The sequence below is a fragment of the Aedes aegypti genome, chromosome 2, assembly GCF_002204515.2.
Source record: "Aedes aegypti strain LVP_AGWG chromosome 2, AaegL5.0 Primary Assembly, whole genome shotgun sequence".
Lineage (NCBI taxonomy): Eukaryota > Metazoa > Arthropoda > Insecta > Diptera > Culicidae > Aedes > Aedes aegypti.
This window is the reverse complement of record NC_035108.1, coordinates 227300562-227323195: the sequence shown is the minus strand read 5'-3', so window position 1 is coordinate 227323195 and position 22634 is coordinate 227300562. Positions and strand designations below refer to the sequence as shown.

Genomic DNA, 22634 nt, shown 5'->3' with positions numbered 1-22634 from the left:
ATATACATATTTTTGTTTTATTTCTTAATGCTAGTATTTGCTAGTATTTTTAATTATGAAATTTATAAAAAATATTGAAAAAAGAAGTGTAGTGTTAGTGATGTATATTTCATTTTGTTTTTAGATTTTGCCGAGATATGGTAAAGTCAAAAGTTTCGCAATGTTGATTGTAAATAGCCATCATTTCATTATTGGCATAATTTGTTCGATGATGATTTGTCAAGATTAAGCTATGATTTCATAGTTGCCTAGAAGGAATGTAGAAATTCAATTTTGATAAGATTTGTGTAGAATCAATACGTTGCGAAACGATATCATTTACAAAAGAAACCCTTGCGATTTCACGCCGCTCTTTCAAAGTTTGCATGTCAAAATGTGCAATATAATAGACATTGTTTTTGTACAGATTCTAATCTTTCTTCGTGTGTGATTGAGAAAGGAAACCATACAATGCTACAGTGTTCCATGATTGATCTTACATATGCAACCATTCCATATAATACCATTTTATAACAACACGACCAGAAACGGGAAAAGTACTGTAGCAAACATTTATCACCTCTGCATTCACATGCTTCCAACGCAATCATGAAAATCCGAAACAAGCCGTGATCATTAAAAATAACAACAAAAAGTCTGGACGCTTTGAAACTGTGACACGTGTTTAACTTAACTACTGTACTAAGATTTCTTACGCGCCATACAATTTATTTTTCATTTTCATTCAAAAAATCTTACGGAGGGGGGGGGGAGGTTGGTTAATTGAAAAACCCCGAAAATTGTCTTACGTAATTAATGGACCGTCTCTACTTTCACTATTTTCACTAATGGAGATATCTCTACTAAAGGAGCATTTACCCTATTTACCGGAAAGGTGTTAGTTTCCATTTGTAGAAGAATAACATGCGTTTCTGATAACACATTGAAGACAATCGTAAATTACGTTACATTATTTAACAATATCAAGATAATTGCCTACCAGGCAACTTATTGTCTCATATATCCGTTAGACACCAAATCTGAGATAATTTTCTCTCTTCCGACACGACGACATTCATGGATAATCCCTAAGAAAAAGCATCGTCAATTGAGAAGTACTCGTTATCAGTCAGAACGCTCTTTCAACGATGAAGTTCAATATAAAAGTTTCATTTGGTCTTAGACTGACAAGCTATAGTGCATGAGTGACACATAGAAGGAAGTGTTTGGCCAAACAAGAAACTAGATGATCCAATAGTGTGTAGTGCAGTGTAAATAAGTGCAAAGGTTTCATAGTTTGAGCTTGCTTCGAACCTTACCGATGTCTTCTGCACACTTATAAACCTTTGAATATTTGGTCATTAATTGTAGAGTAACGAATTTATTATGCATATATTTGTTGGTGTGTAGAAAAAATATGTAGAGTATATATTCTAGCTTTTGTTTATGTTGTAAAGAACATTCCAGGCATATTGAATGTGTATGATTTACTGAATATGTGCAAGTGCAAGTCTGTGAATATGTTAAAATTTACAAAACAAAACTTCAGAGTGCATAGTGAAAAACAAAATTTATAAGGTTCATAATATATTCATTACTCTATAGCAAATCGGTTTGAATACACAGCCATGCATTGACTCTAGGATGTGGCTATTATGCCGAACATGATTGTTTGCTCTTATCTCTAGTTTATAAGATTGTAAGAATCAAGACTGATAGTACTCATTCAAACGAAGCAGCATCGAGTAAATAAGTTCAATGTTGCGCCAATGACATGAATATAATGGATGCAAAACTGTGTGAGAAGAAAAAAAAACGTCACATCAAATTATGTGGTAAGTATATTGAAAACACAATAAGGCAGCATCAATTTATTACGTATCGCTAAAATTGAAATTTTTTGCCCAACACCCCTCCCCTGCTTTTTGATGAGTCGTTACGCTCGATCCTACCTCCTCCCCTCTTTGAGCGTTACGTAATTTGTGGACGGTGCCTACCATTTAGGCATGTTTGCTTGTAGGCTTCTACTGCCCATATAAGTCCAATGAACATTTTTGTCACAAACATGCCAATTGTCGTTTAAAAGTCGACTTAATCATCAAAATGTCGTATCAGAGGCGTCGCGTGAGGAATTTGGATACCTCTGCACTAGGTTTATGAACCGTTATATTTAATGATCTATATAAATTTTGCAATTGAGTTTTAAAAGAAAATTACAATCCTTCGCAATTTTTCGTTGATTGCTTTCGTTTTGATGAGTGTTGATGATACTTGGAACTTTAATTATAATCTGATACCTTTAAAATTTTAAAAGTTATGGTTCTGGGCATGATTTTTTACAATTTCATTCGGTAATACGCAATAATTGAATATCATACAATTAGCGTACGATGAAATAATACATGTTGCTGCTTATTTAACTGCTATGTATGACCATTCCTGTACCTGCCACACGATATACGAGTGCGAAAATGGCAACTTTGGCAAAGAAAGCTCTCAGTTAATAACTGTGAAAGTGCTTATAAGAACACTAAGCTGAGAAGTAGGCTCGATCCCAGTGTGGACGTAATGCCAAGAAGAAGATGACGTGTGACCAAATACTTATTATGCCCGCTATGCCCCGTCACTATGGAACTTAGAAACTAACTGAGGATAGTTGAAAAGTTTTGTCATTATATGGTCTTAAAATAAGAATTCGCTTGATGTATCAATTTAAATGAGAATATTTTTTTAGAAAAATAATTAGGTGGAGATCCCCCAGTATCGGACTTCTAAATTCTAAATTCTAACAATTCGAAAACTATAGATATTATGCGGTCTCTGTGCCCAATTATGATAAATATTGCTGTGTGCGTTTGAGACGCAAATATCAAATGCGGGAACACCAAAAGCGGTCAGATTTTTCACAAGGAAGGCGAAGTCAAAGTTTGATTTTCTTTACCAGGTTGGCGGTGATATGGACATGGTTGCTAATTATCCTTTAATTGCTTTGTGTTGCATTTGAAGTCCAGTTAGCCAGGGCTCACAGTGGGACGAAACTGAAAATTGACGGTAAAAACTTCTTAGAGGCGTTTTAGCCCATAGGTGTCTTCGGGAAACGTTCTACAACATTTTATATATTTCAAAAATATGTTAGAGTTTCTTCAGGTTGGGAATTGAAAATTGTTCCCAACCACCCAGGCTTTGTCCTGGGCCTCAGGGTCGTTTGTGCTGCTCCAAGCGGAAATTGGGGTAGATGGCTGGAAAAACTTTCCTTTAAGGTGAAGATGAATCGAAGCCAAACTTCAAATTTTCAAGAGCACGGATCTGAAGATCCAAACATCCATTTAAGCTGAAAACTTAATCGATTGATCATTAGCTGGTGATGACCAATCGATTAGGTTCAGTGTTGCATTTGAACGCGTTCAGTTTGCGTTCCAGTTCAAACTTTTGAACGAGAGATCAAGTAGGCTTGCTCATTGAGCAGTTCAAAAATCTGAACCCGTGCGAGCTGGAAATTGAACTTGAAATGAAAACTGTTTTCATGGCAGATACACGACATATATCAACGCAGAAGTTTTGCAATATATTGAGAAATCTTTAAAGTTACATATATGTTGAGTGATAGGGGCCCAGATAGCCGTAGCGGTAAACGCGCAGCTATTCAGCAAGACCAAGCTGAGGGTCGTGGGTTCGAATCCCACCGGTCGAGGATCTTTTTCGTTCAGTTTAAAATGCATCACTGATTAGGTTTTCAGCTCAAACGGATGCTTGGTTCTCCAGATCCGTGCTCTTGAAAATTTGAACTTTGGCTTCGATTCATCTTCACCTTAAAAAACTAAACGTAGTCCTACGTCAAAATTTAATATTCAAAGTGGACAAAACCGAAATGCTTGAGATGGGGGAAATTCAGGGCTTAGCTAGTTATATTCAAAGTTCTCAATTGAAGTATAAGATTCATTTAAATTTGCGCTCATTTTTTTTATAGTGAAAGGGGAATTGGAAGGGAAAAAAGGGTTGTCTTGTACATTATCACACAGCTTCTGGGGGGATGAACTTTCTACCATGGCGTTGCGGGTCTCGGCACCATTCGCCGCGGTCTTGATTTCGCCCCATAACGGCTAAACGGGGCGTTTTCCGTGGCGGTCGCAAACAGAGGGCGCAGCGGGATCTTCAGTTGGTAGATCGGTTTTTCACTGCCGGCCGCCGGCCGTGCCAAACGTGAGAGGTTACAAATGTTGTTGTAGTGTCCCTCGCCTTACTATAAATGAGGTACCAACCGTCAAGTACCAAATTAGTTTTTTATGGCTAAGGGCTACTTCCTTCCACGTTGAGTGAGAACGGTCTCTTTTACCATCCGGCGGTAGGACCGACCAGACGTCTATAAGTATTCTCTTTAAACCAGTGTAACTGTTTTAATATAATAAACTTAGTTTAAAAGAAGTGTGTCCGCGTGCAGTTATTGTCTAACTGAAGATATAATAACTTGGCGACGAGGATAAAACCTCACAGTGAAAAGTGAATAGGTAGCGAAAAAAGTTTCGCGCAGTGAAAGTTGTGCAGTCAGTTGAACACGTGTTAGCAACCTAACCTCCAAATGTCGAACACTGATACACAAGGTAGTGGTGCAAGTGGTACATCATCGAATACTGTGAAAATGGAAGGAAATGCTGTTGCGGTCGCTCCAGTCATTCGAGCTGGCATGTTTGGTCAGATAGAGCCGTTTGTCGTAGGGGAAAATTTTGTGGAATACATTAATCGTTTGGAAATGTTCTTCCTTGTCAACGATACCCCGGAAGATAAGAAATTGCCGGTGTTAATTACTGTCGCCGGTCCCAGTCTTTACACTGTCTCTGTAAGACTGCAGTCGACTGTGTGCACCAGAAGATCCCCGTGTCAAGCCCTACCAAGTCCTGGTAGATCTTTTGAAGCAGCATCTCGCACCCACCACCAATGTAGTCGCCGAAAGATACAAGTTTCGGAAGTGCGAGCAACACTCTTCGCAGTCCATCACGGATTTTATCATCAGTCTGAAAGCAATGTCTCAATCCTGCAACTATGGAGATTTCCTACCTGACGCCCTACGTGACCAGTTCGTCGCGGGAATTTACGACCAAAGTCTTCGTAAACGGTTGCTCACGGAAGCCCAGCTAACGTTCGACAGTGCGTGCTCTCTAGCCAGGAGTTGGGAAGCAGCACTCAACCAAAACCAAGAAATGTCCAGTCTAACGTCGTCATCGTCGAAGATCGCAGCAGTCCACCAACAAAACGGAAGGCCAAATAAGCGAAGCAGTCAACCCAGTAGTCAGAGGAAAGTGCCTGCGAACCAAAAGTCTTGGAAATCGTGTTTTCGCTGCAGTCGGCAGCATGATCCAACCACGTGTCCTGCTCAGAGTTGGATGTGTTACACATGTGGCAAGCAAGGTCACACGTCAAAAGTGTGTCAGTCAAGAAAGTCGTCAACGAGTCAAGGTCAGGGAAAAAAGTCCAAAGGAAACAATCGTGTAGCGGAAATGTCTGAAGCGCTCGAGGTCCTACGGTTGAACCTGTTTGAAGTTCCAGAAGCAAATGTACCAGCATCAAATTCGTGTCGTCCTACCAGCCCGGAACCATGTGTCCAGGAATATCGGTCCACTCCCGGAGATAATGCAGTCTGTCCAAGTGGCCTAAACCGCCTAAATCTACCAGAATTCGTACCTCTTGTGTGCGAAGGTCAACGTCTTGACTTCGAAGCGGACTGTGGAGCATGTCGTAGCGTGATATCGGCAGGAACTTATCGAAAACATTTTTCGAATTTTCCTTTAATTCTTACTGCTCAAGAATATCTTTCCGTTTCAGGTCAAAAAATACGTCCGTTGGGTAGTGTCACATTACGCGTCGTCGCTTCATCTGGAATATCCGGTCGTCTGGGCCTGATAGTGATTCCCACCGGTCGAGAGATGAACCCGCTGTTAGGTCGAGATGGTCTGGATCTCATCTATCCAGAATGGCGGAGAATCTTTTCCGATAAGTCCGTGAGTACCTTACAACCGTCTTTTGAATCTGAGCTCAAATCGAAATTTCCAAAGATTGTGTCCGAAAACGCAAAGGATGCAATTACCGGATTTACCGCGGAAATTGTCTTAAAGCCTAATACAACGCCGGTCTTTCATAAAGCTTATTCGGTACCGTTTTTGTTGCGCGAAAAAGTCGACAGTGGACTAGAGAAGTTGGTCTCAGAAGGAATTCTGGTTCCAGTAAAAACTTCTCCATGGGCTAGTCCAATAGTAAGTGTCCTTAAAAAGGATGGCTCGGTGCGCATTTGCCTCGATGGCAAAGCCACTCTTAATCGGCACGTTACCGCGGAACATTACCCTCTTCCAAGGATTGACGATATTTTGGCTAGTGTGGCAATTTGAAAGATTTTCTGTAAAATCGATTTGTCCGGAGCGTATTTGCAAGTTTCGTTGTCAGAAACGTCGCGTTCGATTTGTACAATAAATACTCATCGCGGTCTCTTCAGCTTTACAAGAATGCCGTTTGGCATCACTTCCGCGCCCGCGGTATTTCAGTCAATCATTGACCAGATTTTAGATGGTACACCAGGTATTGCCTACCTGGATGATATCATCGTAGGTGGATCGTCTGTAGATGACTGTAGAAAGAATCTCATGTCAGTCTTACAGAAGCTAAACGACCACAATGTCAAAATAAATTTGACCAAGTCACGTTTCTTTGAAGATAGTATTGATTACGTCGGTTACACTATCACAAGTGATGGTATACGCCCCAGTGAATCAAAAGTAAGGGCAATACTCGACGCCCCCGCACCCAATAATGTAGCTCAACTGCAAGCTTATCTTGGGTTGCCTAATTATTACCACCGTTTATTACCCAATCTGTCGATTGAGTTACGTCCTTTATACGATTTGTTGAAGAAAAACTGTCGTTTTAATTGGACCCCAAATTGTGAACAATCTTTCCTGAAAACAAAGTCTCTTCTAGTAGAAAATAATTTGCTAGAACCGTATGACCCATTAAAGCCAATCATTTTAGCTGTCGATGCCAGTTCTTATGGTGTCGGAGCCGTGCTTTCTCACTTAGTGGACAATGTCGAGAAGCCTATATGTTTCGCTTCTTCCACCCTCACACCTGCCCAGGCGAATTATGCCCAGGTGCATAAGGAAGCATTAGCTGTTGTGTTTGGAATTACGAAGTTTCACAAGTACCTGTACGGTGCTAAGTTTACCTTGGTAACCGATAACACTGCCGTGAAGGAAATCTTCAATCCATCTAAAGGCACCTCCGTTATCGCTGCTGCAAGACTACAGCGATGGGCTCTATTGGTAGCAGGTTACCAATATGTCATAGAGCATCGTCCTGGAAAACTTTTAAATCATGCCGACGCTCTATCTCGATTACCACTTCCTGAAAAAACTGATATTGAGCACGTTAGTCTCGGTATCAAGTGCCTTAATAATGCGTCTAGCATAGTAAACCTCGATCTTGTTCGTACTCATCAAAAGTCAGATCGAGTTTTGTCTGAAATGTATAATTTTCTCCAAAGTGGTTGGCCGAACCAAGTTGAACCTTTTTTACAACCCTATTCAAGTCTAAAATCTCATTTTGGAGTTGATGATGGTGTTATCTACTTTGACGACAGAGTAGTAATACCCGAAAGCTTAAAGTCTGCTGTCATTAAGCAACTGCACTCCAATCACGATGGAATAGTCCGAATGAAAATGTTGGGTCGTAGCTATGTTTGGTGGAAACATATGGATAAAGACCTCAACGAAGTAGTTCAGAAGTGCGTTGTTTGCCAGCAACGGCAATCAGTTCCACGCGAACAAGTAGAATCATCGTGGTCAAGGTGTGAACGTCCTCTTCAAAGGATTCACTTAGACCTGTTCTACTTCGAGGGTCATATCGCTCTAATTATTGTAGATGCATTTTCTCTTTTACCATCCGGCGGTAGGACCGATCAGACGTCTATAAGTATTCTCTTTAAACCAGTGTAACTGTTTTAATATAATAAACTTAGTTTAAAAGAAGTGTGTCCGCGTGCAGTTATTGTCTAACTGAAGATATAATAGTTGTGTATTTGTATTTGCCGAATATACCAAAGCCGTGAAATCATCTCATCAAAAGATATAATGAATTTATGGTAAAATTTACACAATTTTATTGTAGAACATATCCTGTTCATAAATTGCGCATTGAGCATAGAACTGGTCTGAAAACTGATATTTATGGTAAAAGAGGTTAAATTTAAAAATATCAACTTTGTTCAGCAAATTGTTGAAAATAAAAAGATCTAAAACTTTGCTGAAGTAATGATAGCCCTAAAAAAATTCTTGAAAAAAAATATGTTTTGCTCAGATGCCCTATTAGGTTTTATTTAGAAATTATGTTTTATAATTAGTCGGGATACTAATTCAAAACAATGCCCCGAAGACACCTCTAAGAGGTTTTTACCGTAAATTTTCAATATCATCCCACTGTGGGGCCCAAGCTAGATAAAAATTTAACTTTCAGAAATCACATCGAGGGCATTCAAGCCAAAAGTAAATAAAATTAATGATAAAATGAAAATGATTCTGAAGCTTCCTCCCTGATATAATATCAATGTGTCTCTTAAAAGCATATGAAATCAACTCACCTATAAAAATTGTGAACAACTACTGCAAATTACATGTAATATGTTTTATATCCTGCAAATAATGAATAAAATAACATGTTAATTCGTACACAGTTCCGGAGCCTATGACAGACAGTATTTATAATATAAAAATATCATTGGTACAAACAAGTAAAAAGTACCAAAATCATACAGAATTCCGTTTGAGCTAGGTACACTGAGAACAGCATTGCGGTAAAAAATACCATGTTGATAGTTTAAATTAAATGCGCTGCACCACTTGATTTGTGCAGACTACGTTACTCATTCATCTCAAACGGAAAGTGTGGTCTTTTTTACCATGTCGACGATATTTGAGCCATCAGTCAAAATTACCATGCTGCATGGTAATCTTGACAACAATTCAGTCATTTATTTTACCATGCGATGCGTTTAAAAGGACAGCTATCGTACAGTAAATTTGAGTATTCTCTATATTTATTCCAACCCATCAAAAAAACTACTATCCAATTCCATCAATCGTAATTATTTATTGAAGAATAAATTCTCTGATAATGTAATGTGTTTTCTAGTCCATTAAAAACAGGATTTTTGGATTTCAAAAACGGCGATCGTAGTGGAGTCCTGCAGAGAACTTTATGCCCGTATTTGCCTTCATTGATCTCTGATGGAACATGGCGGCACATGCAGAATCTGCTCACCATCGCTCAAATTTTCTATAAAACATGTGCATGGTTAATATCGCATTAATTTACAAAACGTAATAAATCGATCAATAATGGAATACTCACCAATAAAAGTAGAATGAAGTAGTCCTAAATTATATTTTGGATCACTTATTAGGGTCTGGAAATTGCACGATGCAATCTGCAAAATGAAAATAAGTTGCTGAGCGAATTGTTGTATATTTTGTGAATATTTCTTACCAATTCTAAAAGTTCTGGATTAATATCAGCATGGGTAGAATAGTTACTATAAAAACATTGCTTAATATTACGTCCAAAACACAAAACAAAAGTCTTTTATATCCGCGCTTATGTTAATCCTTCACAAGTTGACGGAGAAAAACAGCCAAGTTGGTGGGGTCATTATCACTACGTTTTGTTGTTAAAATTACCATGCACATAGTAAAAATGACAACATTGTTCATTAAAAATTACCGATCTTGTATTTATCTTCAATGCAGGGCAAGAGTGCTCTTGACTTCTCATGATAGTAAAATTTATCGATCGATGGCATAGTAATTTTAACAATATTGCAGTACTTGTAAAGACAAGCACGTTAAATTTTAACATAATCCTGAATAGTAATTTTAAGAACTATGCAGCGGTTGTATTTACTCCAACATTAGTTTCAGTGTAGACTTACCAATTCTTTCCCCTTTAGAAACTTTCTAATAACTCTTTAAAAAGACATTTAGCCGTTACAACAACTCATACAACGAACTATCAAAAATTCCACAATATTATATTCAAAACGCAATTTATTTTTTTCCTGGTGAAAAAACAACATCAAAACATTGAAATCTTTGGATTTTTACTCATCAACATTACATTTGACAATTTCGTCAACACTAAACAACAATTCCGCTCATCTCAATACTACAGTCGCTTCACAAAAGAACAACTATGTTCACATTTAACGACAATTCAGTCAGCTCTAAAGAACATGTTTTTCAACTAAAATTGGCAATTTCGCCTACCCTGACCAGAATTGTCCACATTTAGTTCAAATACCGGATCAGTGGATTACACCAGAGTTGTAACAGGTTTTGTTACTCAGTTTGCACGTTTTTTATAATGTTTATATTATATACTAGTGGTCCCGGCAAACTTCGTTTAGCCATCAAGTAGGCTGTTGAAAAACGATATTGATTATCCCATACAAAATGACAGTTCCGTTCACGCACGTTTTTTCAACTTTCCCGGTGAATATCCTGGGATTTTTATACACACAAACACGTCGGAACCCTTGACGAACAAACCGGAGGTAGAATCATTCAAATCCATTGACCCGTTCGTAAGCCATTTCGTGACATACAAACACCATTCCATTTTTATTTATATAGATTAAAACTTTGGCTGGTTAGTAGTTAAAATAGCTAAAATTATAACACAATTTCCTCTAAACTAAACGAAATTGAAACAAACTAATAATTCAAACAAAAATGTAACTTATATTTATTCAAATAAAAAAATATATAACTCATTTTGTTATCGTTAATAACAGAAGTATAACCAAATTTGTTACTTTCTCGAAAGTTGAAACATATTTTGTTATTATAACTGATTTTGTTTTAGCTCTGCTATAATTACCTCCATCAACTCAAAGTACAAAATGAAACATAACTTGTTATTTGTAGCAAATTTTGATACAATTGTGATGCTATTTTGTTGTATTATTTTGGTCTGGTATGATGCAAAATATATTTCTCGCTGAACCTAAAGGACCTATGTACAAATTAGAGATTCTCTCCTATCTCGCTCTCTTTCGATTATAACAGTGGAATACTGAAGCTTTTGAGAAGTTTTTCTCTGTAGAGCGAAAGGCAATTTCCTTGACTAGCATTTCATACAAAAAACGCAACAGAAGAGGTCAATGTGACTCAGTTATTGATTAAAGCGAGGGTAAACAAATTATGCTTGTATTGATCATGCTTGCGTAATCCAAATGAATTTCATATATTCAATATCATTATTAAATAATTTCAAATTTAACACTATACATCAACTTTTTATCGGTTTTCAAACATGTCTACTTTTAAAAAAAGTCATGCATATTCCAAGAATACGCAAAAATTGCTCTCCTTAAAAGCTTTGTTTTCTTCTTATACACCATCTGTCCGGTATTGGGGGATCTCCCCCTATCTCTGAATAAATTGTGATTATTCAATGAAAGTAGCTAAAACGAATGTATTCATTTTAACAAAAATAATTGTTCAATTTGCAAATAATATTCCGTTGAATGTTAAATATCTAATGTTCATGTTTATTCGTTCTTTTCATCTTTCAATTCCAGACCTAATAGCAATATCGTCAATTTCCTGCCTGGCTGTTATTTTTTTCACTGTTGGATTTTTCATACAACGATATGATTTGACTAAACTGATCCTAGATGACCGATTGGAAATGCGTCAATTCACGCCCCATTTCAAGTGGTGGCAAAATACTTCTGACGTTTTGGTAAGTTGCAAAAAACGAAAACACATCTAATATGTCTATCAGCCTAACCCAAGTAAAATTAGTAGTGACCAGACGTCCCGGATTGTGCGGGACAGTCCCGGATTCGAGCCACCTGTTTCGCATTTCGTTTTCCTAGCCACCGTCTGGCTAGGATCTAACACAATACATTTGACGCCATTCAGTGATTTCGTTTGATTTTTATATTAGTTTCTTGTTTTAAAGTACTCTACTGTGCTATCGGTTACCATTATTTCCAAGCTTCTGTAATTGACAATAATTTTCCAATCTTTCTGTGTTATTCTATAATCCAATCTCCTAAGACTAAGCTTCCATCTGACCATATGGTTTTGATATGTCTATGCACTGTTTGTGCTCACTAGTTTGATGTTCTCAAAATGTGATTTTGGTTCAATACGGACCTCCTGATTTTCAACGAGCAGTAAGTCTATTTCATAAGCTCCACCCCATGAAAGTCTTCTCGACTTGCTAGAAAATCACAGAAGTTGTAATATTGATGGATGGTGGCTTTGTTTCTGTTGAACTCAAGAGATAGTCTTCGAAAAAATCTTAGAAATACGAAATACCACCTATAAAAGGAATCATCTACTTGAAAAGCATCTCCATTAATACCACAGCCTATTTTGGATACATCAGTCAAAATTTGTTTGACTATATGATACAAAAAAACGTTTACGAGTGCTGAGAACAATACAATTAACTTTCCCTTACCCGATATAATGTGTTTTGAACACGAAAATTTCAAGTTTGGCTTAATTTTATAATCACTTTAAAATAGCGTACTTTGACCCTAAAATGTATGTCAATACTACTCCAACTTGTTGTTCCGAGACTCAATGCTGTCTTTTTCACCTTTTTAACCCGATATTTTCATGACTTAATTCAATATGTTGAAATTTAACTATATTCTAAGCAATGAATTTTGTCAAAATAACAAAAAGCTCTAGAATAAAAATATGTGTTCTTTATCTCGATATCTCCCATACACGATGATCAGTTTAAAAACGAGTTAGGAAAAGTTTACTGTACTCAATTTTGAACCTGGTTCGGATTTCACCCATGTTACATTTTAATGCAATTCACATTTTACTTGAGCTAGTTCCGATTGAACTAAATTGGATTTTTTTTTTTTCACACATTGAGTTAACCTTTCGGTTGTCGCGCGAATTTTTGTAACGCGAGTAGTCGCGCGTTGTACTTTGTACAACACCCTTTTTTTAATTTATTTATTAGTATCATTCCAAACATTACATTCATTATTTCTTATATCTAGGTGTTCTGTGTTATTACACAACACTATCATCCCAATTCGGTAAAACAAATCTAAGATTTTATTAACATTTTGTTAACAACATATTACATTTCATTTGCCGTAGCAGTTCAGATTTTTTACAGGTGAGTTGATTTCACCTGCTTATAAGAGAAAAAAAACGTTTTGAATATACTTAACCTAACTTAACCTAAACATATAACGCATTAATCGTGGCAATAGAGGATTGCAACGATTTTTGCCTGAAATTGTTGATTACTTTATTTGAAATTTGTTCCAATGTTTCAACATTGTATATTCTATGTAACTCATTGGTACTATACCAGGGAGGAAGCCTCAGAATCATTTTCAAAGTTTTATTTTGAATTCTCTGCAGAGCTTTCTTCCTGGTATTACAACAGCTAATCCATATTGGTACAGCATACAACATGGCTGGCCTGAAAATTTGTTCTTAAGACAAAGTTTTGATTTTCTATTAATAAGTGGATAGAGACATTTTACATATTTGTTACATTTGGCTTGAATGCCCTCAATGTGATTTTTGAAAGTTAAATTCTTATCTAGCATGAGCCCTAGATACTTAACTTCATCTGACCAATTTATTGGAACCCCTTTCATCGTGACAACATGTCTACTTGAAGATTTCAAATAAAGAGCTTTTGGTTTATGTGGGAATATTATTAGTTGAGTTTTGGAAGCATTAGGAGAAATCTTCCATTTTTGCAAGTATGAAGAAAAAATATCCAAACTTTTTTGCAATCGACTACAGATGACACGCAGGCTTCGTCCTTTGGCGGAGAGGCCTGTGTCATCCGCAAACAAGGATTTTTGACATCCCTGAGGTAACTCAGGTAAGTCTGATGTGAAAATATTGTATAATATTGGTCCCAAAATGCTGCTGGAAGTCTTTCAGATCTGGAGTTCTGATAATTAACCTGAAGTGTACGATTTGACAGATAACTTCGAATTATTCTAACAATGTATGTTGGAAAATTAAAGTTTTTTAATTTTACGATCAAACCTTCATGCCAAACACTGTCGAATGCTTTTTGTACAATACCCTTGTTTTTGCGAATATTCCAGGAGTCTGACCACTTAGAAAGATGATGTCTTCGGCAAAATTGTTCAGTAGCTCAAGGGCTATCATTGTTTTAGACAAGACATTCGGGATTTTGCCACTAGGCGGCGCTAGTGAGCATTAAACATTTGTTTCGCAAATATCTCAGGAGCCTGATCACTTAGAAAGATGACGTCTTCTTCAGAGTGGTTCAGTAGCTCAAATTCTTTCTTTGTTTAATCCTTAAAGTTCGAGATTTTGTAAAATAATGATAGTCCCTGAGCTTCTGAACAACTTTGCCGAAGGTGCCTGTCTTAAAAGTCAAGATCCTGCAGTATCCGCAAAACAAAAATTTCATGCTCACTAGCGACGCCTGGTGGCAAAATATCCTATTTCTTGGCTCACATAATGATTTCTAAGTGGTCAGGCTCATGAGATATCTGCAAACGAAAATTTCATGCTCACTAGCGCCGTCTAGTGGAAAAATTTTGAATCAACTAGCTCGAACACTGATAGTCCTTAACTTACTAAACAACTTTACCGAAGACACCATCCTTCTGCAAAGTTTGGGTTCACCTGAGACGCACATTTTTGTCAATATCTCTGGCATTTTTAAACCGATTTTAATAGTTTAAAGCTTTTTTGAGCGCAAAAAATGGCGCGTACATGATTGGTTTGAGATTTCACAGATTTAAGTAAGTTCAGGTGAACCCAAACTTTTGCACGATACACCATACTGAGGGGTGAACCCAAACTTTTGCACGATGACTTGACTGACTGTTTCATTGATTTTGAATACTTTTCAGATTTTTCCGCAAAAAATTCATGAGTGCTCTTCAAAGAATATAAGATTATGATTCCAATGACACCTTGTTTTAAAATTTTGGTCGATCCAATGCTGAGGAAATTCGCTATGTTTTTTCAGTGCGTTTTTTGCAAAATGTCACAACTTTAAGTAAAAATTCTATACACAAAGTTCAAAGAATGTTTTTGGAAAAATACATACGAAGTAAGAATAACTCTTTGCCTTTCGAATGCGGCTTAGAGAGTTTCAATTGGACGTGTAATCACAGAGATATGGACTGAACACTTTTGCATGTTTTTTAGGGGGTGAACCCAAACTTATGCACGGGAGTGTATGTTGCCACTCATGAGCACATAGCACAGATTCCATGAGACATAAATCAATAAATGAAGAATAAACTCGCTTCCAACAGATCTGGCCACTCTAGAGTTCAAGGATCAGGGCCCGCCAAAAACTCTTTTGAAACTTCCCAACTAACAATGTTAGCGCTATAAGCCAAGAGCTGTGATGGTAAATCCACCAAAATGGCTTTGGTGAGTGATTTTGACGGATAGCGCCGACAATTTTTGTCGCATAGGATTCATCGTATGTAGCGCGGTTGTTGCACCCAGAGAATTTGTTTAGAGAAGCGCGGATTCTGAAACCAAAGGTTCCAATTGAACCGTCAAACGTGGTTCCAATCGAGCAAAATCAATGAGGCTCAAAAAAAAGTTATGCAAAAGAGACGATGGGTGTGTGTTAGTGAAAAGCGATACGTAAGTGACGTCATTGATAAGCTTCGTTTCTTATGGCGACTGACAGAACGACACGCACACTTAAATATTGTTTGAATGACCTCAATTATTGATAGTCATTGCAAATGTTGTTTATATACAAAGTCGAAATCCTCTCCGCGTTTCTCTGTATAATCGTATTCTCTGGTTGCACCATGGCCAGACTCATTTCCCGAGTGCATGCACGGAAAGAAATATCAATAGGGTCCTAAAGCCATGTCCCAATTTTAGTGTTAAACGCTTAAGTTTAGGCCAATAACACATGTTTACTCAATTTTCTAATGTTTTCCGTTGGTTTGAACCCGAAAATCATTTTATTAGATTTTGTCACACCCCTTGGCTTAAACTCAAATTTTGGGTGTATTTTGTTTTCCGTGTCCCTTCCGAAACGTCAGATAGGAACAACCCCAGTGTTAAAACTAAAACCCTTGTGGTGTTTTTGTCGACTAAGCGAACGTCAAACATGATCTCAAGTGTCAAGGTTCATTTATGGACCCAATTTTTAAATTAAAGTTTAAACATGATATAGCCGTTATTTGAGCGGGAAAAATTGCTAAAGTAGTTGCAGTAAGATGCTCTTTCGTGTTATTGAATAAAAACAAGGTTTCATTAAAAATTTTAGGACCCAATTGTGATTGAAAACAAATCTGTTGGGGAAAATCAACTGATGATAATTGTCGTTCAACTATTATCAAACGTTGCGTGAAAAAATATTGCAAACAATATTTTTAATAAAAATAAAATACACTTCGATACCGTCAATCCGCCCCAAACTGGATAGCGTACAAATCACTCAGCTCAACGCAATTTATAATTATGTATTGAGTTGTATATATTAGTTGTGGTGCTAAAGGACTGCTTGAAAATCCACTGAGATTCTTTCAGAAACTTTTCTGAAATTATTATATGTAGTTATTACTTTGATCGCTCTGATTCTTCCAATAACCTACTTGAGACTTCCTATTGGATTATCCCGGAAACCCATCTTGGGTTATTATGGAAATCCTTTCAGGATTCTTCTGTAAAATTCTGGAATTCTGCCGAAAATGATTTAATACTTGCTTTCCAGTGGAATGGAATCTATTTAAAAAATCTGGGTTTCATCTGGGTTTCATCTGGGTTCGGGGATTCTCACAAAATTTCTCGGGATTTCTTCTGGAAATCCAACCGAAATTATTATTTAAATTCTGATATTTTCTTCGTAATCCTTCAGTATTTTTTCCGTGAAACTTATTGAAAGTTTTTTGAAAATTCCTCTGAGATTCTTTCAGAAAAATGTATTAGATTATACCTATTATTCTGGAATACTCTCGGAAAGACGAGACTATAATAAAAAAAATCTATTATTTCACTTCACTTTCTTCCGTGCAAATTCTTAGGATTCTTTCGGAAATTCCTCTGAGATTCTTTTGTAAATTCCAATGAAAATCTTCCAGAAATCTCTGTGAAATACTACCGAAAATCCTGTTAAGAAACTTCCAGATGTCTCTCGGGGATTGTTTTGAAAATCTTTTTTATGGAAATCTTGCCGAAAATCTTCAGCAAATTTCTCTGAAATTCATCCGAAATTTCCTCTGAAATTGTTTTGAAATCCTCCTACCACTCTTCAAGAAATCCTTCTTATATTCCTACAGATGTATTGTTATTGTTTTTATTGATTTATTGTTTCTGCCTGAGATAATTTTGAATATCCGGATTTTTTCTGGAAATTCCTTCGTGATTCTTTAGAATTTTTTTCTAAGATTCTTTGAGAAAAAAACAGTGATTCTTCTGGAAATTCATAACGAAGTGTTCTTGATTTTGTTCGTGATTTTTAGGTGATTTTCATTGGAAATTTTCTAAAATCTTCTCTTTAAATCTCTTCAAATGGAAATCCTTCAAGAAAACTACCTGACGGCCCCTGGGACTTAAAAAAAATACCTATGAGATTCTTTGATTACTGATTTCTTTTTCTGATAATCTTCTGAAAGTTACTTTTAAATGGTTCCGGAAATTCCATTTGAAATTATTCCGTAAATCTTTTTGGAGTTCTTTTGGACATCGGAATTATCTGTGAATTTTCTTTGAATCTTTCAGGGATTCTTGCGAAATAACTTCAAGGATTCTTTTGGATATCACTGTAAAAAGCATTCAAAATCCATTTGGAATTCTCCTGGGATTTTTTCAGATATTTGCAAAAGTACTTAAATAGTTCCTTTATAAATCTCCCTGATAATATTTTAGTGATTTCTCTGTGGTTCTTCTGTAAATCGACCTAGGATTCTTCCGGAAATCCTTCTTTAACTCCAAAGCAATTTCCAGAATAACTTTCAGAAGGATAGTTTTAAGAATCCTAAATATTTTTCCCGAAGAATCTCAATGAAATTTCGGGAAAAATACCAGAACGGTCGAATCTTACGAAAATACGGTAGAATTCTTGAATGCTTATCTTTCAAGCAGAATTCCAGTCATATTTCCGAATGAATCTCGGCAGGTTTTACGGAAGAATCCCAGCAGAATTTCTTTAAAAATTCCAGCAAAATTTCTGGAAGAATCTTCGAAAGATTTTTTGAAGCCCTCCAGCAGGATAACAGAAAGAAATCCAAGAAGAAATCTGAGAGATACTCGAAAGAATAACAGTTTTCTTGAAAAGTTCAGGATGCTCCTAAATTCTAGAGGTAATTCGGAAAAAAAATTCTGCAGGAATCCTCAACAAAATCTAGTTGAATGGATTTGAAGGATCCTCAGAAAGATTTCCGAAAGAGTCCCAGAAGGATTCCCGAAAGAATGCTAGAAAGCTATCCGGAAGAATAGGGCGATATTCAAAACTGAGAAGGCAATAAAAAGCTCTTTTTCAGTGGTAGTAAAAACAAGATCTTGAAGCAAAGAAAGCACAACGGAAGATGAACTAAACACAAAAAGTTATGTATTCACTTTGCACTTGAATCCAGTTTCTTGATCCAGTTTCCTAATTGCAAGTAATTTACGTTTTTCATTAGAGTTGTACATATTTTGGCAAAATCCACTAAAAATATCCAAAAGAATTGCATCAGGATTTTGGTAAAATCTTCCATAGTATTTCCAAAACAATTTTCAAGAATTTCGAAGAATTTGATTTCCAGGATTTCAAATATAATCCTTAAGGAGATACACGCTAATTCACCTACAGATTCCTGCAAAAAAAAAATCCAAAAAGGATATCCAGAAGAATCACAAAGAGATATCCGAAAGAATCTCAGAAGTAATACCGGAATGGTAACGATTTTTTTTTGGATGAGTCCCAAAGCGATATCTGGAAGAAAAATCAGAAATAATCTCAAGATATCCAGAACAATCCCAGAGAGGATTTGAGGGACTCATGAGTGATCTAAGAAAGAATCCCGGGAGCAACTCCCAAAGAATTCTAGAGTAATTTCTGGAACAATAATTAATATTTGTTTCATATTATACATGCATAAAAATACTTTGATTCAAATTTATTTCTTGTGTAGCATTAAGTTTCATTGTAGACACAGCTCGTAACATCAATAATAAATTTAATTTATAAATTTTTATCCAGGTGAATTTAAGCACATACAAGTAAAATAACAGTTCAAATAGTAAAATACCATTCTCATGAGTTTTCGAGGATATGTTTGTTATTTGATATTTAAATACTTGAATTATGCTGTATCAATATTGACAAGTAATTATGTTCAGGATTTTTTCAGATATTTGCAAAAGTACTTAAATAGTTCCTTTATAAATCTCCCTGATAATATTTTAGTGATTTCTCTGTGGTTCTTCTGTAAATCGACCTAGTATTCTTCCGGAAATCCTTCTTTAACTCCAAAGCAATTTCCAGAATAACTTTCAGAAGGATAGTTTTAAGAATCCTAAATATTTTTCCCGAAGAATCTCAATGAAATTTCGGGAAAAATACCAGAACGGTCGAATCTTACGAAAATACGGTAGAATTCTTGAATGCTTATCTTTCAAGCAGAATTCCAGTCAAATTTCCGAATGAATCTCGGCAGGTTTTACGGAAGAATCCCAGCAGAATTTCTTTAAAAATTCCAGCAAAATTTCTGGAAGAATCTTCGAAAGATTTTTGAAGCCCTCCAGCAGGATAACAGAAAGAAATCCAAGAAGAAATCTGAGAGATACTCGAAAGAATAACAGTTTTCTTGAAAAGTTCAGGATGCTCCTAAACTCTAGAGGTAATTCGGAAAAAAAAAATCTGCAGGAATCCTCAACAAAATCTAGTTGAATGGATTTGAAGGATCCTCAGAAAGATTTCCGAAAGAGTCCCAGAAGGATTCCCGAAAGAATGCTAGAAAGCTATCCGGAAGAATAGGGCGATATTCAAAACTGAGAAGGCAATAAAAAGCTCTTTTTCAGTGGTAGTAAAAACAAGATCTTGAAGCAAAGAAAGCACAACGGAAGATGAACTAAACACAAAAAGTTATGTATTCACTTTGCACTTGATTTATAATCACTACTTTTTTGATCCAGTTTCCTAATTGCAAGTAATTTACGTTTTTCATTATTTTCCATACGTTTTAACAGTTCTCCGACTACTATTCTACCATGCTCTTGTGTTGAAAGTTTGAGAAATTTGAGAATCCAGCGTAGCGTGATCAGTGGGTGGAATACAAAAAAACAGTATCGTCGCTCGGCGGCCAGTGAAAGAAACTGAATGTTCGAAAGGTGTCGCCTGTACTTTTTGCCGCTGGCGCCAACTGTTAGCGTTTAAGAACGAAATAAACAGTCGTATACAGGATTTTTGGAAGAGTGCCAGAAAAAATTCAAGGATATTGACGTAAAAATCTCAGTGGCATTGCTAGGAGAATTTCAGAAAGATTTTCGGAAGCATCATCGAAAGTATTCTGAAAGGATTTCCGAAAGCATCTCAGATGTTTTCCGGAAGAATACTAGAGACATTCTCATAAGAATACCAGAAATATTTCCGGAAAAAAATTAGTTATTTTCGGAGGAATTCCCAAAGCATTTCTAGTAGAGTTGTACATTTTTTGGCAAAATCCACTAAAAATATCCAAAAGGATTGCATCAGGATTTTGGTAAAATCTTCCAAAGTATTTCCAAAACAATTTTCAAGAATTTTGAAGAATTTGATTTCCAGGATTTCAAATATAATCCTTAAGGAGATACACGCTAATTCACCTACAGATTCCTGCAAAAAAAATCCAAAAAGGATATCTAGAAGAATCACAAAGAGATATCCGAAAGAATCTCAGAAGTAATACCGGAATGGTAACGATTTTTTTGGATGAGTCCCAAAGCGATATCTGGAAGAAAAATCAGAAATAATCTCAAGATATCCAGAACAATCCCAGAGAGGATTTGAGGGACTCATGAGTGATCTAAGAAAGAATCCCGGGAGCAACTCCCAAAGAATTCTAGAGTAATTTCTGGAACAATAATTAATATTTGTTTCATATTATATATGCATAAAAATCCTTTGATTCAAATTTATTTCTTGTGTAGCATTAAGTTTCATTGTAGACACAGCTCGTAACATCAATAATAAATTTAATTTATAAATTTTTATCCAGGTGAATTTAAGCACATACAAGTAAAATAACAGCTCAAATAGTAAAATACCATTCTCATGAGTTTTCGAGAATATGTTTGTTATTTGATATTTAAATACTTGAATTATGCTGTATAAATATTGACAAGTAATTATAAGAAATAAGTATGTATGGAACAATAACAATTTTAATTTATCCCTATAATTGAACGACAATTTTAATCAGAATGAGCCTCCACCACATCATCCCTCTCAGGAGGATTTTGATTCCCTGTAAATATTTTTTTGCGGTGATTCAGAATTGAAAATATTTATCAAATGACTATTGTAATCACATACTTGTTTAGTAACATGTATTTTTATTCGATATTTAAAATAAGATTAGTTAAACCGAACATGTTGCTCCTTCGACAAGTACCAACAACGAGCATTGCTTTAAGTTATGAGATTTTTTCGTAATGAATAACCAGCATAAACGTTCTCCCCCTGTGTACTAATTATAACTTAAAATCATTTTAATTATATTCGATATGTTGCCTACTATTTTACACGGCGACATGCTGCTTTCAAAACAAACTTTTACATCGATCAACCAAACCATAGAACATCCAACAGCGGAAAAATAATAACAACCGATCATTTCAGGGGGGGGTAGGGGTACCGGGGGCAGTATGGACACCCGGGGCAGAATTGACACCCCCTGTATCTTTGCATAAGCGAATACTTTTACACTTTCAATGCAAACAATATTTCAGTTGCGTGTCGAAAGAGTAAATTATCTACTAAAATTTCAGAAAAAATGTTCAAAACATTGATTTTAAACCGAAAAATTGAGCATGATTTTATTTGGTTCAAAAATTATAACATTCACACCTTATCAAATAAGGTTTCAGAGGCAAATGACTGCAGGTTGACCGATAATGTAGTTCTTGATTGAATCTTCAATTATTTATGCTATATTCAAAAATATAGTAGATTTTTTTCTGGTAATTTAAGACATTGAAAAACTTATATGAAAATTTCTTATACTTTCGGGGTAATATGGACACCGGGTGACAAAGAAGAGCTGACACTTCAAAGAGAAAGAATTATAACTTCAAACACAAAATTATTCAAAAATATTTAGCATTTAATGCAATGATTATGAAGCGGAACCACAAATCGGTAAAAAATCGTCAATTCTTGATTAAAACTAACCTGGAGGCAATATTGAGAGCATCGCTACGAAAAATGTCGTAAATTGGTTTTAATCATGTTTTCAGTGGCACAGTGACGTATCACTATGGTTTCATGAATATGTACTTCATTTTTCGAGGTTTTGAGAACGATCACGGGATAATTTTCCAATAAACATTAGGGTGTTCATACTGCCCCATGGAGGTGTCCATTTTGCCCCGCTAGCTTGATGGCGACTACCAAATATAGGCTTTTTTTAAACCCTT

General features: G+C 36.0%; 1 protein-coding gene and 1 long non-coding RNA gene across 19 annotated transcripts in view; one reads left to right on the top strand and one right to left on the bottom strand.

The window, feature by feature from the left end:
- Window positions 1–1105: 1105 nt before the first annotated feature.
- LOC5572043 (scavenger receptor class B member 1) overlaps window positions 1106–22634 on the top strand; it is a 58181-nt gene continuing 36652 nt past the window's right edge. For 2 of the 18 annotated variants that reach the window (XR_002500361.1, XM_021844247.1), the window contains exons 1-2: window positions 1110–1814; window positions 11594–11757. Coding sequence is in view for 17 of the 18 variants with exons in the window: in XM_021844247.1 (XP_021699939.1) it covers window positions 1754–1814; window positions 11594–11757 (225 nt within the window). In the remaining variant the exon portion in view is untranslated. Of the gene's footprint in view, window positions 1815–11593; window positions 11758–22634 lie in introns of all 18 variants that reach the window. The other 16 variants (XM_021844233.1, XM_021844232.1, XM_021844231.1 and 13 more) reach the window with 16 other exon arrangements.
- LOC110676414 lies at window positions 9048–9927 on the bottom strand. Its single transcript, XR_002500362.1, has 3 exons — window positions 9502–9927; window positions 9367–9442; window positions 9048–9291 (listed from the first exon to the last, which is right to left on the bottom strand). It is a non-coding gene; the product is annotated as an uncharacterized LOC110676414 (long non-coding RNA).